Source organism: Salmo salar, chromosome ssa13, assembly GCF_905237065.1.
Source record: "Salmo salar chromosome ssa13, Ssal_v3.1, whole genome shotgun sequence".
Lineage (NCBI taxonomy): Eukaryota > Metazoa > Chordata > Actinopteri > Salmoniformes > Salmonidae > Salmo > Salmo salar.
The window spans coordinates 29,354,252-29,376,362 of NC_059454.1; the positions used below are offsets into that span (position 1 = coordinate 29,354,252).

Here is a 22,111-nt window from a genome sequence, read left to right on the forward strand (position 1 = left end):
TTTTGGTTGTCTTAGTTACAAGTATAGTGTGTGTAAACAGAGATGCAAGGCCCTGGTGACACTACAGGGGGAAAACCATGCAGTCAAGCAGGGTCGAAAAGCAGAGGGAGAAAAGTCCAAGAATTTCTCAGGAGTGTGGTCTCTGTGTCTCGCTGTCCTGCTGGCTGGTAGTGGTTGGTGGTGGGGTGTGCTAGGGAGGTGTTGGACACAAAGCAACCTTTCATTCCAGCTGGACTCCGATTGGAGAGCTTGGAGAGTTTTTTTTCTTCCTTTCTGGCCATACCGTACAGTTGGCTATACCTCTTCTGGCCAGTGGCCAATGGGAATGGGCCTTGGATAAACTGTCTGTTTGGGCTGTCAGAAAGCACTCCGCTGGTTGACGTCACAGTAATATGCAGTCTCCCTCCAATATGCAGTCTCTGACTGGACCTCCTCTATTGGTTTGTTAGGTATACCAGGGGCTGTGGGTGGAGAGGAGAGGTAGGTGGTTTCTTAAAGATGAATGAAAGGGGGTCTTTGTCCTGAAAATGTTTTCCTTTTATTTTTTTCACCAACTCCCCTGCTTCCTCTCACCACTCCTCTATCCACTCACCTTTTGGGGGTTTCTGGGGTGTGTGGCCAAAAATCATGTCCTGGGGGTGAGAGTCTATAAAAGCCCTTCAGGAGTTGAGATTCCTCACACTCACTTTGAAAAGGTTTCTGTCCAAAAGAAGGCTGACCAAGAGAGTCCATGGCAGAGCTGACTATGAACAGATTAGCGCTCCTATTTTCCTGCTTATATGCAGCAGCCTCACTAATTGATGGGAAGCCCAGCCATAGAACAGAGAAACCCAGGAGCTCCAAACCCGTGGTAGCAGCTGACTTACCTGAACCGGATAATACTGATGATGCTCTCATCCCTGGTAAATGTTCAACATGCTCTTGGAAAAGGATGGTGGGGGCAACATGCATGCATACTTCACAGTGCTTCTAGTTTTTGTGATTACAGTGTGTTCTCCCAAGTCAAGGGTGGTCCACAATCCTTCAGAAAGAACTGCACTGAGTTTTCAAAGACAGAGTATGGTGCATATAGTTTTATTGAGCATCAGTTTCATGTAGACTTTATCTGTGGATCATGTGTAGTTTGGGTGAGTAATGCTGTGTTTGTGTGTGTCTGTTGTTCTGTCTTGCAGGTGGCAGCGGGCAGTGCTCGGTGAATGGGATGTTCCTGTTTGACAGGGCCATGTGGTCGCCTCAGCCCTGCTCCGTGTGCCAGTGTCAAAGGGGAACTGTCAGCTGTCACCCTGTCCCCTGCGGCGGTAGGCATTCAAGTTGTAGATTGTTATGGAAGGATTGTAATCTTATTTGTGGTTATTAAATTTAATGGCAGCTTTTTAGTTGAAATGTCCATGCTGACAAAGTGTACAGACTGATCAGGGCATGGAATTGTGTACATACAGTACCAGTCAAAATTTTGGACACACCTGCTCATTCAACGGTTTCTTTATTTTGACTATTTTCTACGTTGTAGAATAATAGTGAAGACATCAAAACTATGAAATAACACATATGGAATCATGTAGTGGCTGCTTTTCCTTCACATCCCAAATCATCTCAATTTGGTTGAGGTCAGGTGATTGTGGAGGCCAGATCATCTGATGCAGCACTCCATCACTCTCCTTCTTGGTCAAATAGCACTTACACAGCATGGAGGTGTGTTGGGTCATTGTCCTGTTGAAAAACAAATGACGGTCCCACTAAGCGTAAACCAGATGGGATGAAGTATTGCTGCAGAATGCTGTGATAGCCATGCTGGTTAAGTGTGCCTTGAATTCTAAATGCATCACAGACAGTGTTACTAGCAAAGCTCCCCCACACCATCACACCTTCATGCTTCACGGTGGGAACTGTCCATGTGGAGATCATCCGTTCACCTACTCTGCATCTCACAAAGACACAGCGGTTGGAACCAAAAATCTCAAATTTGGACATATCAGACCAAAGGGCAGATTTCCACCGGTCTAATGTCCATTGCTCATGTTTCTTGGCCCAAGCAGTCTCTTCTTATTATTGGTGTCCTTTAGTAGTGGTTTCTTTGCAGCAATTCGACCATGAAGGCCTAATTCATGCAGTCTCCTCTGAACAGTTGAAAAACGTATAAAGTTCTTGAAATGTTCCAGATTGACTGACCTTCATGTCTTATAGTAATGATGGACTGTCGTTTCTCTTTGCTTATTTCAAATCAAATTTAATCAAATTTATTTTTATATAGCCCTTCGTACATCAGCTGATATTCTCAAAGTGCTGTACAGAAACCCAGCTAGGAAAAACTCCCTAGGAAAAACTCCCTAGAAAGGCCAAAAACCTAGGAAGAAACCTAGAGAGGAACCAGGCTATGAGGGGTGGCCAGTCCTCTTCTGGCTGTGCAGGGTGGATATTATAACAGAACATGGTCAAGATGTTAAAATGTTAAAATGTTCATAAATGACCAGCATGGTCAAATAATAATAATCATAGTAGTTGTCGAGGGTGCAACAAGCACGTCCGGTGAACAGGTCAGGGTTCCATAGCCGCAGGCAGAACAGTTGAAACTGGAGCAGCAGCACGGCCAGGTGGACTGGGGACAGCAAGGAGTCATCATACCAGGTAGTCCTGAGGCATGGTCCTAGGGCTCAGGTCCTCCGAGAGAAAGACAGAAAGAGAGAAAGAGAGAATTAGAGAGAGCATATTTAACTACACACAGGACACCGGATAAGACAAGAGAAATACTCCAGATGTAACAGACTGACCCTAGCCCCCGACACATAAACTACTGCAGCATAAATACTGGAGGCTGAGACAGGAGGGATCAGAAGACACTGTGGCCCCATCCGATGATACCCCCGGACAGGGCCAAACAGGCAGGATATAACCCCACCCACTTTGCCAAAGCACAGCCCCCACACCACTAGAGGGATGTCTCCAACCACCAACTTACCGTCCTAAGACAAGGCCGAGTATAGCCCACAACGATCTCCGCCATGGCACAACCCAAGGGGGGGCGCCAACCCAGACAGGAAGACCACGTCAGTGACTCAACCCACTCAAGTGACGCACCCCTCCCATGGACGGCATGGAAGAACACCAGTAGGCCAGTGACTCAGCCCCTGTAAAAGGGTTAGAGGCAGAGAATCCCAGTGGAAAGAGGGGAACCGGCAAGGCAGAGACAGCAAGGGCGGTTCGTTGCTCCAGCCTTTCCGTTCACCTTCACACTCCTGGGCCAGACTATACTTAATCATAGGACCTACTGAAGAGATAAGTCTTCAGTAAAGACTTAAAGGTTGAGACTGAGTCTGCGTCTCTCACATTGGTAGGCAGACCATTCCATAAAAATGGAGCTCTATAGGAGAAAGCCCTACCTCCAGCCGTTTGCTTAGAAATTCTAGGGACAATTAGGAGGCCTGCGTCTTGTGACCGTAGCGTACGTGTAGGTATGTACGGCAGGACCAAATCGGAAAGATAGGTAGGAGCAAGCCCATGTAATGCTTTGTAGGTTAGCAGTAAAACCTTGAAATCAGCCCTTGCCTTAACAGGAAGCCAGTGTAGGGAGGCTAGCACTGGAGTAATATGATCAAATTTGTTGGTTCTAGTCAGGATTCTAGCAGCCGTATTTAGCACTAACTGAAGTTTATTTAGTGCTTTATCCGGGTAGCCGGAAAGTAGAGCATTGCAGTAGTCCAGCCTAGAAGTAACAAAAGCATGGATTAATTTTTCTGCGTCATTTTTGGACAGAAAATTTCTGATTTTTGCAATGTTACGTAGATGGAAAAAAGCTGTCCTTGAAACAGTCTTGATATGTTCTTCAAAAGAGAGATCAGGGTCCAGAGTAACGCCGAGGTCCTTCACAGTTTTATTTGAGACGACTGTACAACCATCCAGATTAATTGTCAGATTCAACAGAAGATCTCTTTGTTTCTTGGGACCTAGAACAAGCATCTCTGTTTTGTCCGAGTTTAAAAGTAGAAAGTTTGCAGCCATCCACTTCTTTATGTCTGAAACACAGGCTTCTAGCGAGGGCAATTTTGGGGCTTCACCATGTTTCATTGAAATGTACAGCTGTGTGTCGTCCGCATAGCAGTGAAATTTAACATTATGTTTCGAATGACATCCCCAAGAGGTAAAATATATAGTGAAAACAATAGTGGTCCTAAAACGGAACCTTGAGGAACACCGAAATTTACAATTGATTTGTCAGAGGACAAACCATTCACAGAGACAAACTGATATCTTTCCGACAGATAAGATCTAAACCAGGCCAGAACTTGTCCATGTAGACCAATTTGGGTTTCCAATCTCTCCAAAAGAATGTGGTGATCGATGGTATCAAAAGCGGCACTAAGATCTAGGAGCACGAGGACAGATGCAGAGCCTCGGTCTGACGTCATTAAAAGGTCATTTACCACCTTCACAAGTGCAGTCTCAGTGCTATGATGGGGTCTAAAACCAGACTGAAGCGTTTCGTATACATTGTTTGTCTTCAGGAAGGCAGTGAGTTGCTGTGCAACAGCTTTTTCAAAAATTTTTGAGAGGAATGGAAGATTCGATATAGGCCGATAGTTTTTTATAATTTCTGGATCAAGATTCGGCTTTTTCAAGAGAGGCTTTATTACTGCCACTTTTAGTGAGCTTGGTACACATCCGGTGGATAGAGAGCCGTTTATTATGTTCAACATAGGAGGGCCAAGCACAGGAAGCAGCTCTTTCAGTAGTTTAGTTGGAATAGGGTCCAGTATGCAGCTTGAGGGTTTGGAGGCCATGATTATTTTCATCATTGCGTCAAGAGATATAGTACTAAAACACTTTAGTATCTCCCTTGATCCTAGGTCCTGGCAGAGTTGTGTAGACTCAGGACAATGGAGCTTTGGAAGAATACCCAGATTTAAAGAGGAGTCTGTAATTTGCTTTCTAATGATCATGATCTTTTCCTCAAAGAAGTTCATAAATTTATTACTGCTGAAGTGAAAGCCATCCTCCATTTGCGAAGGCTGCTTTTTAGTTAGCTTTGCGACAGTATCAAAAAGAAATTTCGGATTGTTCTTATTTTCCTCAATTAAGTTGGAAAAATAGGATGATCGAGCAGCAGTGAGGGCTCTTCGGTACTGTCTTTCCAAGCTAGTCGGAAGACTTCCAGTTTGGTGTGGCGCCATTTCCGTTCCAATTTTCTGGAAGCTTGCTTCAGAGCTCGTGTATTTTCTGTATACCAGGGAGCTAGTTTCTTATGACAGATGTTTTTAGTTTTTAGGGGTGCAACTGCATCTAGGGTATTGCGCAAGGTTAAATTGAGTTCCTCGGTTAGGTGGTTAACTGATTTTTGTCCTCTGACGTCCTTGGGTAGGCAGAGGCAGTCTGGAAGGGCATCAAGGAATCTTTGGGTTGTCTGAGAATTTATAGCACGACTTTTAATGCTCCTTGGTTGGGGTCTGAGCAGATTATTTGTTGCAATTGCAAACGTAATAAAATGGTGGTCCGATAGTCCAGGATTATGAGGAAAAACATTTAGATCCACAACATTTATTCCATGGGACAAAACTAGGTCCAGAGTATGACTGTGGCAGTGAGTAGGTCCAGAGACATGTTGGACAAAACCCACTGAGTCGATGATGGCTCCGAAAGCCTTTTGGAGTGGGTCTGTGGACTTTTCCATGTGAATGTTAAAGTCACCAAAAATTTGAATATTATCTGCTATGACTACAAGATCCGATAGGAATTCAGGGAACTCAGTGAGGAACACTGCATATGGCCCAGGAGGCCTGTAAACAGTAGCTATAAAAAGTGAGTGAGTAGGCTGCATAGATTTCATGACTAGAAGCTCAAAAGACGAAAACGTCATTGTTTTTTTTTTTTGTAAATTGAAATTTGCTATCGTAAATGTTAGCAACACCTCCGCCTTTGCCGGATGCACGGGGGTATGGTCACTAGTGTAACCAGGGGTGAGGCCTCATTTAACACAGTAAATTCATCAGGCTTAAGCCATGTTTCAGTCAGGCCAATCACATCAAGATTATTATCAGTGATTAGTTCATTGACTATAACTGCCTTGGAAGTGAGGGATCTAACATTAAGTAACCCAATTTTGAGATGTGAGGTATCACAATCTCTTTCAATAATGGCAGGAATGGAGGAGGTCTTTATACTAGTGAGATTGCTAAAGCGAACACCGCCATTTTTAATTTTGCCCAACCTAGATCGAGGCACAGACACGGTCTCAATGGGGAAAGCTGAGCTGACTACGCTGACTGTGCTAGTGGCAGACTCCACTAAGCTGGCAGGCTGGCTAACAGCCTGCTGCCTGGCCTGCACCCTATTTCATTGTGGAGCTAGAGGAGTTAGAGCCCTGTCTATGTTCGTAGATAAGATGAGAGCACCCCTCCAGCTAGGATGGAGTCCGTCACTCCTCAACAGGCCAGGCTTGGTCCTGTTTGTGGGTGAGTCCCAGAAAGAGGGCCAATTATCTACAAATTCTATCTTTTGGGAGGGGCAGAAAACAGTTTTCAACCAGCGATTGAGTTGTGAGACTCTGCTGTAGAGCTCATCACTCCCCCTAACTGGGAGTGATTTGAGTTGTTCTTGCCATAATATGGACTTGGTCTTTTACAAAATAGGGCTATCTTCTTTATTCCACCCCTACCTTGTCACAACACAACTGATTGGCTCAAACGCATTAAAAAGGAAAGAAATTCCACAAATTTGTAACACTGATGCTAGTACGAACTCGAACCCAGTCACAGAGAAACACAGCAAGCAGAGGTAAGGGTAAATCCAGAACATTTACTTAGAGTCTTAACAGAAACAAGGCAACCGTACAAGAGTACACAAATAAAACATTAGACCTAAGCAAAGCTACAGGCCACCTGAGGAACCTAAATAATAAGGCAACCAGGTGAACAGAGAAGGTAATTAAACACAGGTGAATACAATCAGTAATAATCAGGGTAACCTGGAAACTAGAAAACAGGGTACGGGTGCCCTCCAGCGGTAACCTAAGGAAACAACAATCAAATAACACATAAACTGTGAAAAAATTTACTTTTAACAAGGCACACCTGTTAATTGAAATGCATTCCAGTTGACTACCTCATGAAGCTGGTTGAGAGAATGCCAAGAGTGTGCAAAGCTGTCATCAAGGTTAAATATAAAATATATTTTGATTTGTTTAACACTTTCTTTTGGTTATTACATGATTTCATATATGTTATTTCATTGTTTTGGTGTCTTTACTATTCTACAATGTAGAAAATAGTAAAACTAAAGAGAAACCCTGTGATGAGTAGGTGTGTCCAAACTTTTGACTGGTACTGTATATACTGTATAAATATCAATGTAACATATATTGCCCTCTTCCTCAGGTTCAAATAACCAGCAGACAGTGGCTCCCAAAGCCAAGAAACCCTCCCCTAATGCAGAGAAGAAAGAGGGGATTCCAAAGCAGAAGAAGAGTCTCCAAAGGACATCCGAAGAAGGAGGAGCAGGACGTCAGAAGAAGGAGGAGCGGCATGTTACTCCAGCGAAAGTGGTGGGTGCCCACCCAATGGTGCCCAAGGGAAAATGAAGAGGGCAATGCTATAGGAACTGCACAGCAGATGAACTAATAATGCTTTGACAATTGTATTCATGTTTTGCCTATGACTGAGTATTGACTGACAGGGATTTTTGGAGGAATTGAATATATATCATTTTATATATTTTGTGTGTGATGTCTATGTTGTACAGGTTGCTGTTGTGAAATCCGTGGCCACCCAGAACAAAAAGCAAGAAGTAGCAGTGAAGAAACAGGAAATGGCTGTGAAAACAAAAGTCAAGAAGACCGAGGTCAGAGTGGCCAAGAGGCGTGACCCGAGGATAAACAAAGACAGCCTTCCGTACCTTCCCTACGATGATGACGATCACGATGACCATGACCACAGCGAGCATGACGATAATGACGACGATGACGATTATATCATCAGGGCCACCGGAAAACCCAGCATGAGGTTGGCACCAATGGGGAGACCAGTCACCATGGCGACTGGCCGACTGGCTACTACCACCACTAGGAGACCCATGGCGAGGTGGCCGGGACGTGCTGTGGTCACATTCCCCAGGAGACACAGCATCATGGAGTCTCTCCCTGCTGGCTGCCTGCTCTCGGAGTCTCTGATCGCCTGTGGCAGCACTGGCATGGTCCACATCCCCATCCTCTCAGACCAGGGGGTCAAGACCCTCTATCTGGCAGGTGAGGAGATACAGAGATCTCACATGTTACTTACAGGAACAATTAGCAGAGTCAAGAGGGGGAATAAGAATCTGAGTTCAGGCTTACTAAAATGGGTAACTATGTTTAATAAGTTGGAATTTCGGGAAGGCAAAGGATTTACCGTTGTGTGCTTCAATGCAATCAAATGTCCTTTGCGGTGTTTACACAGTTGCATATATAAACATATTTTGTACACAAAGATACTGCATAAACATTAAGGCAGGTGCAATGGCATGTGGACCCAGGCCTTTCTCTGTTTGAGGAGACTGGGTCAGCTTGTGTTCTATTCTTTTATCAGACAATAAGATCAATAAGATCCCTCCCCGGGCGCTGGCTGGGCTGCCCAACCTGGAGTGGCTGGACCTGAGCAAGAACAAGCTGGACGACTCCTCCATCAGCCCTGACCTGTTCCAGGTGAGTCTGAGAGCATCATTCATGTCAACACATTTGGCTTTAGTTCCAATTGGACCTCTACTGCGCTCCCAGACCCACCTACACATCTCAGCCTCATGTTACTTCAGGGCTCTATTGACCATTATCATGCTGCATTACCTGGATTCCTCTCAGCCTGTTATGATAGAATTTAAACATGTAATATTATGTCACAGTGTGGTGTTACAGAATAGTACAGGTATGTATGTGCATGTCACAGTCATTTAAGTTATAGGTAGTGCCTAATGTTTAAACAAAATGATCCATCTTGTAGTTGGACTGCTAGAACTTTTGCTGTCTCCCGGGTAGCGCATAAGAACAGAAGTTTAATCTGTCCCCATCGAGGCGAATGTCAATTAGCTGTTGCAATGAACCTGGGAATATTGTCAGTCAACAGACAAGCCACAACTAAAAACAGATCAGTCATTTTTGGCAAGGCGTCCTAAGTGGTGCAGCGGTCTCCCGAGTGGCGGAGCGGTCTAAGGCACTGCATCTCAGTGCTAGAGGCATCACTACAGACGCTGGTTCGATTCCAGGCTGTATCACAACCGGCCGTGATTGGGAGTCCCATAGGGTGGCATACAATTGGCCCAGCGTCGTTAGGGTTTGGTCGGGGTAGGCCATCATTGTAAATAAGAATTTGTTATTAACTTACTTGCCTAGGTAAATAAATAAATAAATAAATAAAATAAAATATATATTTTTTAAATGCACTTGTTCCCACTAAGGTGTCAGTCCCTGATGCCAGGAGCTCACCGTACTAAAAATTCCCTTGAGAGAGCATTAGTGTTTATTAACCACTTCGCTTGCAGTACATCTCAGAGTTGGACAGACTTGATAATAATACATGTCACGGAAAGCACTTCATGAATAAGACATAGGGTGGAATTCAATCAAATCACCACTGGGAGAACTGCCATTGCTGGGAAAAATGATATTATTCCTGCACCATTGAAAAATACTATTGTGTACTAAGCCTACTAGACTGTTACAGGGTATAATACTTGCGTAGATTATTCAACAGGTAGTTACACAGGTTATACTGGTATAAGGCCCATGTCATAGGCGTAAGGTAACATTGTAGTTCTTGAGCTTTGCCGTGAGAGAGAGAGGGACTCTGGTTAAATCACGCTTAGCACTCTAATGTTCTAATGTGTGGAGATTCTTGGCTTGTTTCAGAACCTGACCCAGCTGAGGAGGCTGAATTTAGATGGCAACAATCTGACCAAAGTCCCCTCGATTCTACCGCCGTCCCTGGTGGAGCTTAAGATCAATGACAACAAGATCCTGGGCCTCACACCTAGCAGCTTTAAAGGTATAGAAAGGTGGAGTTTACAGAGAGAGAGAGTATATGTACAAAGCTTTGTTTGTTCAAGCTTAGCTTGCATCTGAGCACCTACAGTACTATTTCAAGTGACCTCAGATAGGATGTGCAGATTAGCATTGTTGGCGTAGCTCATTTAGCAACGAAAATCAGCAAAACAAGTCAAATTACATTGGATTATTGTATATTGATATTATATGTTGATATTGTCATGTTGGGATTTCAAAATGTGTCTCTTCTCAGGTTTGTCCAAATTGCTGACACTGGAGCTTGAGGACAACCACTTCCACGATGGGAATGTGTCACCTTTGACCTTCCGGCCCCTCAAGAAACTCATCTATCTGCGACTGGAGGACAACAAGTTCCGGGCTATCCCCTCTGGGCTTCCTGTGACCCTGCAGGTCAGTGATTGGACAAGGTGTCTGTGATGTCACTGTAGTGAGCATGCAGGAGCCAATGATATGCAGTAGCCTCAGTCATACAAAGGAGCATAGCTCTCAGACATTTGAAACATCACCTTATTTGAAATAAGTTTTGGAATAGTCCACAGACTATGAGAGGTTTCAGATGTTTGACTAAACATATTATTTTTGGTAATTGCGAGCTAGGTGCACATGCAGTGCATTCGCAAAGTATTCAGACCCCTTGACTTTTTCACATTTTGTTACGTTACAGCTTTACTCTAAAATTGATTAAATTCATTTCCCCTCATCAATCTACACGCAGTACCCCATAATGACAAAGTGAAAACAGGTTTTTAGAATTGTTTGCATATTTATACAAATTTAAAAAACTGAAATACCTTATTTACATAAGTATTCAGACCCTTTTCTATGAGACTCAAAATTGAGCTCAGGTGCATCTTGTATTCCATCGATCATCCTTGAGATGTTTCTACAACTTCATTGGAATCCACCTGTGGTAAATTCAATTGATTGGACATGATTTGGAAAAGCACATACCTGTTTATATAAGGTCCCACAGTTGACAATGCATGTCACCTGTATTTGAGGAGTTTCTCTGCAGATCCTCTCAAGCTCTGTCAGATTCGATGGGGAGGGTCACTGCACAGCTATTTTCCGGGCAAAAACTAAGCCATGTGGTCGAAGGAATTGTCCGTAGAGCTCCGTGAAAGGATTGCGTCGAGGCACAGATCTGGGAAAGGGTACCAACAAATTTCTGCAGCATTGAAAGTCCCCAAGAACACAGTGGCCTCCATCATTCTTAAATGGAAGAAGTTTGGAACCACCAAGACTCTTCCTAGAGCTGGCCGCCCGTTCAAACTGAGCAAACAGGGGAGAAGGGCCTTGGTCAGCGAGGTGACCGATGGTCACTCTGACAGAGCTCTAGAGTTCCTCGGTGGAGATGGGAGAACCTTCCAGAAGGACAACTATCTCTGCAGCACTCCACCAATCAGGCCTTTATGGTAGAGTGGCCAGACGGAAGCCACTCCTCAGTAAAAGGCACAACAGACCTCTTGGAGTTTGCCAAAAGGCACCTAAAGGACTCTCAGACCATGATTAACAAGATTCTCTGGTCTGATGAAACTAAGATTTAACTCTTTGGCCTGAATGCCAAGCATCACGTCTGGTGGAAACCTTACACCATCCCTACGGTGAAGCATGGTGGTGGCAGCATCATGCTGTGGGGATATTTTTCAGCGGGAGGGACTGGAAGATTAGTCAGGATCGAGTGAAAGATGGACAGAGCAAAGTACAGAGATCCTTGATGAAAACCTGCTCCAGAGTGCTCAGGACCTCAGACTGGAGCGAAGGTTCACCTTCCAACAGGACAACAAACCTAAGCACATAGCCAAGACAATGCAGGAGTTGCTTCGGGACAAGTCTCTGAATGTCCTTGAGTGGCCCAGCCAGAGCCCGGGCTTATACCCGAATGAACATCTCTGGAGAGACCTGAAAATAGCTGTGCAGCGACCCTCCCCATCGAACCTGACAGAGCTTGAGAGGATCTGCAAAGAAACTCCTCAAATACAGGTGTGCCAAACTTGTAGCATCATACCCAAGCTGATTATGTTTTTGTTTTGTTTTTTATAAATGTTCAATCATTTCTAAAAAACAGTTTTTGCTTTGTCATTATGGGGTATTGTGTGTCGATTGATGTGGGGGAAAAACAATTTAATCAATTTTAGAATAAGGCTGTAACGTAACAAAATGTGGAAAAAGTGAACGGGTCTGAATACTTTCTGAATGTACTGTATATTATTAACTCCCAATCTGTAGTGTGTAGACTAGGTAGGTCCCCCTCACCCCCGTAAGAACATGGATACTCAATGGGTTTTGCGGTTTGTATTCCCAGGCACTTCACCTGTCGAATAACAGAATAGAAGAGGTGCATGAGGGGATCCTCAACAAGACTGTCAACCTCAGGTTTCTGGATCTCAGTCATAATAGGATCCGGGAGGACCGCATAGCTCCAAGGGCCTGGATACACCTGTTGTAAGTCCCAACAACCTCTCTCCATTCTTGCTTTTGCAGCATTTATGAGGTTATTGTCCAGTGTAAAGATTACTGTTACTCTGGTTTTGAGCGCCACCTTGAAGAGAATGTTGGAACACATTTTATTCCTATTTCTGATCTTGCAGAAAAGTGACCTCAGTATTTATTTTTGAATGCATTGAATATAATTTTTTTTAACAAAAGTTTTTGTAAAATGCATGAACATTAACTTGATTGCATACAGGATTCTTAAGCAAAAGTTTAAATGGTGTAATTCATCTGACACTGTACATGTGTTAGTCTCCCAGTTTCCTGGCAATAACGAGAGGAAAATATCATTTTAATTGCATCTTAGAAGAAAAAGGAGAAAACGAAAAACAAGAGAATAGAGGGCAAAGCCACTGAGGACATTGTTTTGGGTATATGCTGATGTGGCTGGCTAGACAGCGGCGCAGCAGACACAGTCCAGCTTTATGATAGGTTGTAGAGAGTCAAGCCCAAAGGGAGGGACTGCTGGCCAACTGCCTTTGTGTTAAGGCTCTTAGTGGTTTGAAACTCCTACAATGTTGTGAGACAAATGTGATGGATATGATGGAACCCTCTTGTGAAAGATGGAGAAAAGGGAAACATTGAACCAGCCTTCTAAAGAAAAGGTGGACTCGAAATATAGTCCTAAGATTGAAAAAGTCCCCTTTTAACTGGAGACATAATGTAGAACATTACCTTCTATCTCTTCATGTCTTCTAAACTTTTCACATATTGAGCAAAAGATCTCCCTGTATTTTCCCTACCATTTCAGAAAGTTGGAGTCGTTGGACCTGTCGCACAATAAGCTGGTGCATGTTCCCTCCTTCCTCCCTGTGGGCCTACAGCAGCTCCACCTGCACCACAACCAGATCGAGCGGATCCCTGGCTACGTGTTTGGCCACATTAAACCGGGACTGGAACTTCTTCACCTGTCCCACAACAGGCTGGCCAACGACGGTATTGATGATGTGTCCTTCCTGGGCCTGTACAACTCGCTGACTGAACTCCTGCTGGACCACAACCAGCTTCACTCCATCCCTAGGGGGCTACTGAAGCTCAAGAGCTTGCACCTCCTCCGCCTCAACCACAACGTTATCAGGTAACTCAACCAAAACGTTATCAGGTAGATCAACCGTAATGTTATCAGGTAGGTCAACCGCAACGTTGTCAGGTAGGTCAACCGCAACATTGTCAGTTAACTCAGTTGCAACATTATCTAACGTAACTAACTTCACTCTGTAAAGCAGTTCGAGGTTTTACTTGTGACTCTAATCTTGCTTGATACAGTCCTCTTCCTCCCATCGGAAGATGAAACAACTTTGAGAAGAGCACAGTTGCCACTAACCATAATGGCACATTCAGATCTGAAATTGCTATTGTGAATCTCAACGTGTAATTTATGTTTCTCTCTCAGTCGTTATTTCCTTTAGTCGGATCAAAGGTTGTTCTGTCTTGTCTGAGTATCTGTCTTTCTGTCGGTGGTGACTGAATGTCCATCTTTTTCTTTCCTCCCTGCAGATACGTTCCTTTGAACTCTCTGTGTGACATGCGCCTGAGTGACGACTCGCCCCTAGTCTCCGTTCACCTGCAGTACAACCTGATTGACCGGCGCCTCATCCCGCCCACCGCCCTCTCCTGCATCAAGACCTACCACAGCATCATACTACGGCCCCAGAGTTACGAGGAAGATTACTACGATGAAGATTACTAGTACCCCCCCCTTCCTCACCTCCCTCCTTCCTTTTCACCCATTTCTCCAACCCCCCGTCAGTTTGTCCTGGGTTACACCTTGTCTGTGTTTCTCATTACATAATATCCTCTGAGTCCGTCTCTGATTGTGATTAGCTTAGTCAGACTTATGATACCCAAGCGTTATGCAACAGATGAAATTAGACTTCTATCCTAAGTCTGACCATAATTCTAGGGCAATGTTTATGCAACCAGCCCTTTGTCAGTGGGCTTCATTATCACAATGAATGAGAACGATTGTGTGTGTTTTTACTGTTTTAAAGCTTCACTCTGTAAAGCAGTTTTAGGTTTTACTTGTGACTTTGATCTTGCTTGATATAGTAGCATGTATTGAAAGAAAAATAATATGTGGTTACCAAGGGAAACCCAGGTAGCTACTTGACTGTAGTGAGAGCCAAAGATGTCCAGGTGCCCTCTATACTAAACTCACTGTTTTGATGTTTGTACAACTGTTTCAACTTTGACAAACTTGTGTAACGAAAAATTGTGAAAATAAAAAAATCTTAGATAATTGCTGGTCATTGTCTATGGTAACTGTAAATAGTCTTAGTACCTCAAATAATCTGCCTGTGTAGCACTGGGTAGAGAGTTGCGGGGTATTTTATTCTTAGTGGATTCTGTATTTGCCCTATTAGTGCTGTGATAGTACTTTTTATTTTATTTTGGCCTTATACAGTAGCTTAAATAAAAATGTGTGTATATAGATCTCAAATGTTGAATCAAAATAAGTTTAAAATAACTAAAATCTCTCTCTCTTTCTCTCTCTTTCTGTCAGACACACGCACGAACACACAATGAAGCAGCAATGAAAAGGGGACTGGACCAATTTTGGGTTATGGCTTAAAATACTTGTTTTTTTCCTTTTGGTAACTACTTCTGTGGTTTTTAACAGGTACTGTGCAGAGCTCTGACTCTGCTGGCAGACGGACTCACAGATAAAGGATCATCACATGGAATAAAACACGTATCCTCTATATCCCTTAAAGGTTGAATTCATCCTTATTTCATTTATTTGTACCTTTCATTTATTTTGTAAATAATTTTTGTTTTTTCAAGAACTGAAACGGTAAGTGTCTTAGTAAATATATTTGCGCTTCTATTTGAGTTTCTTGACCTACAGATAATAGTATATTCAGTATGGTTTACAATAAGAGGACTATAATCTACAGCTTTATTCTACAGTTCCACAGTTGGTTTAACATTCTGCATTTGAAAAAATATTGATTGTTAAAGTAATATTTGACATTTGAAATGGACTATTTATTTTTGAATGATTTGTTTAAGCCTTCTGGGGGGCAGCACAACCCTACCTTGTCTACACATTCTATATTCCTTTTATTGGCCATATTTAATAAATGGATCTTGTGACAGAACAAAGATGAGGATAATTTCACAAACATTAAAAACTCAGAGCCACCCCATACTGTAGTTAAAGGGCTCGCTGCAGGGAGACAAGTCTATTACAAAATGATCGACTAAGCAAATAAGTAATTATTGTGTACATCATTATTGTGTACATTCAATGTATTTAGAGATTCTCATGTATTTAGAGATTTGACACTGCTGATATAGATAATGTTTGGGGGAAAGAGTGCTATGACAGAGTGGGTCTATAAAAAACCTTGCCTGAGACCAGCCAGCTATGTGGCTTCTGGGGCCTTACTGTGGTAAAGGATGTGGGAGTGCTAAGGGAGGGAGTAGGCCTTTCACAACACGTGGCAAAGGCAAGGAAATGCCAAACTGCAGTTCCACAGCAAAGGCTCTTTGCTCACATGGAAAACCCTCTTTGAAGAACAAACCATTTCAATGTTCTTATTTTCATCAAGAATCCTCTAGCTGAAGGTTTATCTGAGATTATCCAAAATTACCTTAGGGCATCTATTGATAGTTTGCATTACAATCCTGCTAATAAATATTGACAGATCACACACACTGTACTATATTGTACTATATTGTACTATATTACACAGACGTATATGTAATGCCGAAATTGTCTTTTGCTATATGTTACTGGATCTGAGATTTTACCATTTTAATGCATAAATCAAAGAAGGCACAGCCTCAGCTAAAAGCAAATAATTAATGAGAGCAGATGTCATAGTTACAGACTCAAAGACCACATAGTATCCATGGTCCATGATTTTACTGCCTCTTATACCAACCACAAAATTGATGGGAAGAATAAGATTGGCTTTTAAGAGAGAACGCCTATGACAGATATGATAGATCACATCTTGAGATTGAACCCTAACAAATAGATGTATGAAAGCCAGAGTGTATTTCATGCTTTGTCACTGGCTACAGTTGGTTTTGGACTGGCTTTTGCTCTGGAGTGGCAATGCTGATAATGAGATTACTCTGGACTGGAGGAGTGAACTGTAACACAATGCTAGTTATACGGCCCTACAAAGGCAAAACACAGTAACTACGAATTTGGTCAAAAGTATTTGATCTGTTGTGATGGCCAGGTATATTATCTGAATAATGTGGTATTTAGTTTCCTGACACAAGAACAAGCCAGTTGATCAGAATATATCATGGAGTATCAGAAACATTGAAGTTACGTAGTTACTGTGTTTTGCATTTGTAGGGCAGCATAGTGTATGTGTGTGTATGTGGGCAACTCTCCAATTGTAGGCTACAGGAATTATAGCTAGATAGTTGCTGAATTCATAACTGTGGTACTTAATTGACTGCTGCTCATTTCTGTGTGCTTTTTTGTCTTCCCCTTGTAATTTCTCTTCAACTAAAGGCCTAGCCATGCTTCCCTTCTCTGTTGTCCTTCTCCTGCTGTGTGCCACCCCTCTTCCCACCACTGTGGCCCTGCCCTTTGAGCAGAAGGGCTTATTGGACTATGGGAAGAGCATCAATGTAGAGGGGCTGGTGATGATGTTGATGAACGATGAAGAGGAAGGCTCAGCGGTTGAGGAATACTATAAACCAGAACAGCCTACTTGCCCATTCGGCTGTCAGTGTAACCAGAATGTTGTGCAGTGCTCTGACTTGGGTGGGTGAAGAGATACAATGTCATAATATTATAATATCTTATTGTCTCCAAATGATTCTTTACACTGAACATACAATTGTTAATGTGTAGCCAGCAGTCACACTGCACATCTGCACGTTGCTTTTTAGTGCTACGTGGAGTCATGGCCATCTGGTTTCTTCTTAATTATATGGTGACAGCTGAGCTCACACATAAACAACAATATACTGTATGGGTACAAACCACAGCCCAGAGCATTACTCAGCATTGACCAAATTACAGCATGATGATAAATTGTGGATTTATCCTGATATAACCTTAAGAGTGAGAACACACTGTGTGTGTCTGATATTGTCATGATTCATATATTTTTATAAAAATGTAAAGAAGCAATAACACAATATATTATATTGCAACTGATTTCTTATCATTGTGAACTGACAGAATGTGGTAAAGTGTATAAAATAAAGCAGGTAAGTTAATCTTGTAGTTTCTATCTGCAGGTTTACACTATGTGCCATATGACATCCCCCCGGAGACCAGGCTCTTGGACCTTCAAAGCAACCAGATCACTGAGATAAGAGAGGGTGACTTCAAGGGACTCAGTAACCTCTATGTGAGCACCAACAGTCAAAACACAAATGGTGGAAGAGAGTTCTGGCATTTCAATAGAAGGAAACATCACTTATCTGTCTTTGCTTTCGTCATCGTAGCGCACCCTTTCAGTATCCTAACTAAAAAGAGGCATACTTTTAATGACGTGTCTTCAAATTATACATTGTATAATATATGGGTTGTTCTTGAATTGTGGTGGCATTTGCGTCCCTTGCATTTGCAACCATGAAAAGCACTTTCAAATGACAAAGAGTTACACATCATACATGTTTTTGTTTATATTGAACTAATATATTTATATTAAACATAATGCAAGTCCTTTATACTGAAAAACTTTATGTTCATGCATTGTATAAAGTACTTAGGGTAAGCAAATTGGTTTGTCCCCGTAGTGATGTGCAGAGTTGTGGTGACATGTTTTGGGGATTTAGAGATATCCATCTGTTATTTTCAAAAATAGAAAGTGAACAAAATTATTTAATAGTATTGTATATATCAATAAAAACAAAGAAGGCTATTCAAATACTTTTTTACTAGTATAATGTCTCTCCCTCAGTTGTATGTCATTGGTGTTACTGCCTTGAAAATCACTAACTACAAAGATTTACAAGGACCCTCAGCATTCCCTCCAGTGGCAAACTGTTATCCGGGAGGGGTATATATATTAAAGAAAATTATTAGCTAATCACACCCTTTCACTATGTCACACATTTAAGGATTCCACTGATAATTTGAGGTGTCTAAATCAAAAGTGTCACTTGGTGTTATTCGATTCAAATGAAGGGAAATAACACTGTGAGCAAAATGATTAATCATATAATTTTAGTAAATTGTTTATTAAAGGGTTAATGACCTTACATTTGAGGATCTGTGGCCTCCATTTAAGAAAATCCTCAATAACCAAAAATGTCTCATTGGTGTTAGCATCATTGGTGTTACTACTCCTACTGGTGGCACAATGGTATCCTAATGGTAAAACATATTTAAAGTAATTAAGCTGCCATAGTAGCTGATTTAGAATGGAAAGATGTACACAAATACGTTTAAATAAAAAGTTCATATTTTTCAAAATTCCATGCCTAAATGCCACCGCAATTCAAGAATTAACCGTACATAACACATTTATTTTTGGGTTGGGGTGGCTGGTCTCCTCATGACCTATGCCTCCTTTCTCAGGCTCTGGTGTTGGTGAATAACAAGATCTCCAGGGTGCACCCTCGGGCCTTCATGCCCCTCAAAAGGATGCACAAGCTCTACTTCTCCCACAACCAGCTGACGGCCGTGCCCAAGAACCTGCCCTCTTCCCTGGTGGAGCTGCGCATCCATGACAACCATATCAAGAGGGTGGCATCTGGGGCTTTCTCTGGCCTGGGCAGCATGAACTGCATTGGTGAGATGGCAAGCTATAGTTATAAAAGACCTTAGGCCAGATTTACTATGTGTTAGCACCAGATTTAACGTTAGTAACTGTTTTTTTTTCTGTTTGGAAACACCATATCACATCTAACATCTTAATGTCTTTGAAGTGTAAATCTAGCTTGAGTACTGGAGCAGGTTGTGGCATTGACCTAGTTAAAACACATATTTTTCTTCCTCAGAGATGGGGAGGAATCCTATTCAGAACAGTGGTTTTGAGCCCGGAGCCTTTGATGGACTTAAACTTACCTTCCTTCGCATTTCTGAGGCAAAACTCACAGGCATCCCTAAAGGTAGAAAACATGACAACCTTTATAATAATTTTCTTTGGAGTGTTCTGCGAAGCTGCAGGGCAATATTTGTTTCATTGCTACTTGCCACATATTTCCACTGAAAAGTCCTTTGAATCAAGCGGTCACCTGTTTCCCCTCACCATCTAGATCTCCCTGAGGGTCTACATGAGTTGCATTTAGATCACAATCAAATTCAAGCCATTGAACTAGAAGACCTAAGACAATATGAGAGTTTGCACAGGTACGTAGCTTTACAAGAGGGTGTTCAATGTCGGAGAGTTTCTAAAACTCCATCAAATTATGAATTTATGAGGAGTTTATGAATGCTGTAGATGTTCACTACTTATCTTCAAAGGTTAAAAAAAATGTAGAAAATAAACAGCGGCCTCCCGGGTGGCGCAGCTGTCTAAGGCACTGCATCGCAGTGCTAGAGGCATCACTACAGACCCGGGTTCGATCCCGGGCTGTATTACTACCGGCCATGATCGGGAGTCCCATAGGGCGGCACACAATTGGCCCAGTGTCGTTTGGGCTAGGGGACGGTTTGGCCGGGGGGCTTTACTTGGCTCATCGCGCTCAAGTGACTCCTTGTGGCAGGCCAGGCGCCTGCAGGCTGACCTTGGTCATCAGGTGAACTGTTTCCTCTGACATATTGGTGCGGCTGGCTTCCGGGTTAAGTGGGCGGGTGTTAAGAAGAGCAGTTTGGCGGATCATGTTTTGGAGGACGCATGACTCGACCTTTGTCTCCCGAGCCAGTTGGGGAGTTGCAGCGATAAGGCAAGATTGAAAAAGGGGGTAAAATACAAAAAAAATAAAAAATTGAAAGCATATAAGTACCAACAGCATAAAGGAAGAGTCATTGTCCAAGTTGCACAAAATAAATAATGTCTGGAATCATTGTGATAGTAGCACCCTCTAGTGGGTTTACCCTTCATTGTCACATCAATCACTCGATTTCAGTGTGTGTGTGTGTGTGTGTGTGTGTGTGTGTGTGTGTGTGTGTGTGTGTGTGTGTGTGTGTGTGTGTGTGTGTGTGTGTGTTTAGGTTGGGTCTAGGCTACAATCACATTCGTCACATTGAGCATGGTAGCCTGTACTACCTGCAAAACCTGAGAGAGCTGCATCTAGAGAACAACCGGATCCCCAATGTCCCTGGAGGCCTTGCTGGAATGAAGTACCTGCAGGTAAAGTGTGGAGGGGGTTTGTGAAGCAGCATCAATCACATCGACATTGGTGATTTCACTTATGTTAAGTTGATAAAAATGTATATCTGTATTGTTTGTATTAAATATAAACATTGGTGATTTCACTTGCTATGTTCTGTTTTTATGATGATAACAGTTGATATATGTCATTTTTAAATAGGTGGTCTACCTTCACTCCAACAACATCAGCCAGGTTGACGTGAATGACTTCTGCCCTAACGGCTTTGGTGTCAAGAAGACTTACTACAACGGGATCAGTCTCTTTGATAACCCAATCAACTACTGGGAGGTGGTTCCGGCCACCTTCCGCTGTGTCAGCAACAGGATGGCTGTACAGTTTGGCAACCACAAAAAGTAGTGCATGAGAGGCACCAGCTGTAGGGGAATACATGCAACGCAGATACAAAATAAATAACTTTGTTACACAGTTAAAAAACAATTTATTGATAGAAAGAGCCTGATGTATGGTAAAAGATAAATAACTAAAACATAACTGAAGTTTGTTTTGCATGCATGGAGTGGGTGATATTGTATATTGGAAAGAAATTGGTCATCCACATCATTTCAATCAACCAATCAAATGTATTTTAATACAATTTTTTGGGATGTATGTTACTTTCAATTCAGCTGGTCCATAGCAATTTGGGATTCTCTGTGATTTTGTTTTTTTGTTTGTGTTTTATCTCAACTTACCTCTGACCTGACAACTGATCTCAAATATTGGATATAGAAGAACAATACAAACTGACAGTTGAAAGCACCTTCAGAAGAATTGATCCCTCTTATAAATGTTGTTGAAAAATGTTGTTGTCATGATGTGTTTGCAGAATATTGAAGATTATTTAGAATATATTTTGCATACCCTTTTATGAAATCTTGAACAAATGAATGTCATGTTGTGGAAATTCTACACAGGGACTCTCAAAGTCAATCTAAAATGAATCCTTGTTTTATTAACAGCATGCAGAAGAGGTCACTGTCAAACTTAGATGCATAAAGTATCGGCCTGAAGTGAGCTCCGCTGGGGCAGTCCCGTTAGATCACTTATATACTTACACAGACAACTTGTATTTGCATGATTTAGCTTATTCATCATTCATAATTAATTCATAATTAATGTTTGGTTCATGCATGTGACAGACCAATACCTCACGAGGCTTCTTCTCTCCAAGCTGAGACCTTGAAACTGAGATATCCCTTTCTCAAAACAAGGTTCTGGGCGTACTGCCAAATTGCAGATACTGATAATGAGGATTCGTTCAATCAGTCACGTGCATGAACACAGAAATGGGTTATTAGAAAAGCACAACCAATAAAATGTTCCATCACAGTCATAAGAGGGGTCTTATTTCTCACT

At 42.3% G+C, this 22,111-nt stretch overlaps 2 protein-coding genes across 2 annotated transcripts; both read left to right on the plus strand.

Moving 5' to 3' along the window:
• The first annotated feature begins 662 nt into the window (after positions 1-662).
• LOC106566837 (extracellular matrix protein 2) lies at positions 663-14,750 on the plus strand. The gene is made up of 10 exons (XM_014135294.2): positions 663-902; positions 1,173-1,298; positions 7,365-7,531; positions 7,729-8,230; positions 8,550-8,665; positions 9,863-9,998; positions 10,251-10,408; positions 12,324-12,463; positions 13,263-13,589; positions 14,009-14,750. The coding sequence occupies exons 1-10, from the start codon at positions 731-733 to the stop codon at positions 14,199-14,201; spliced, it is 2,037 nt and encodes a 678-aa protein (XP_013990769.2). The 5' UTR covers positions 663-730; the 3' UTR covers positions 14,202-14,750.
• A 254-nt stretch (positions 14,751-15,004) lies between these two features.
• On the plus strand, positions 15,005-22,088 carry LOC106566838 (biglycan). Its single transcript, XM_014135295.2, has 8 exons — positions 15,005-15,305; positions 16,992-17,246; positions 17,729-17,841; positions 19,017-19,230; positions 19,439-19,549; positions 19,697-19,790; positions 20,595-20,733; positions 20,915-22,088. Exons 2-8 carry the CDS (start codon positions 17,000-17,002, stop codon positions 21,110-21,112), a joined length of 1,116 nt encoding a protein of 371 aa, XP_013990770.1. The 5' UTR covers positions 15,005-15,305; positions 16,992-16,999; the 3' UTR covers positions 21,113-22,088.
• The last annotated feature ends 23 nt before the right edge of the window (positions 22,089-22,111 follow it).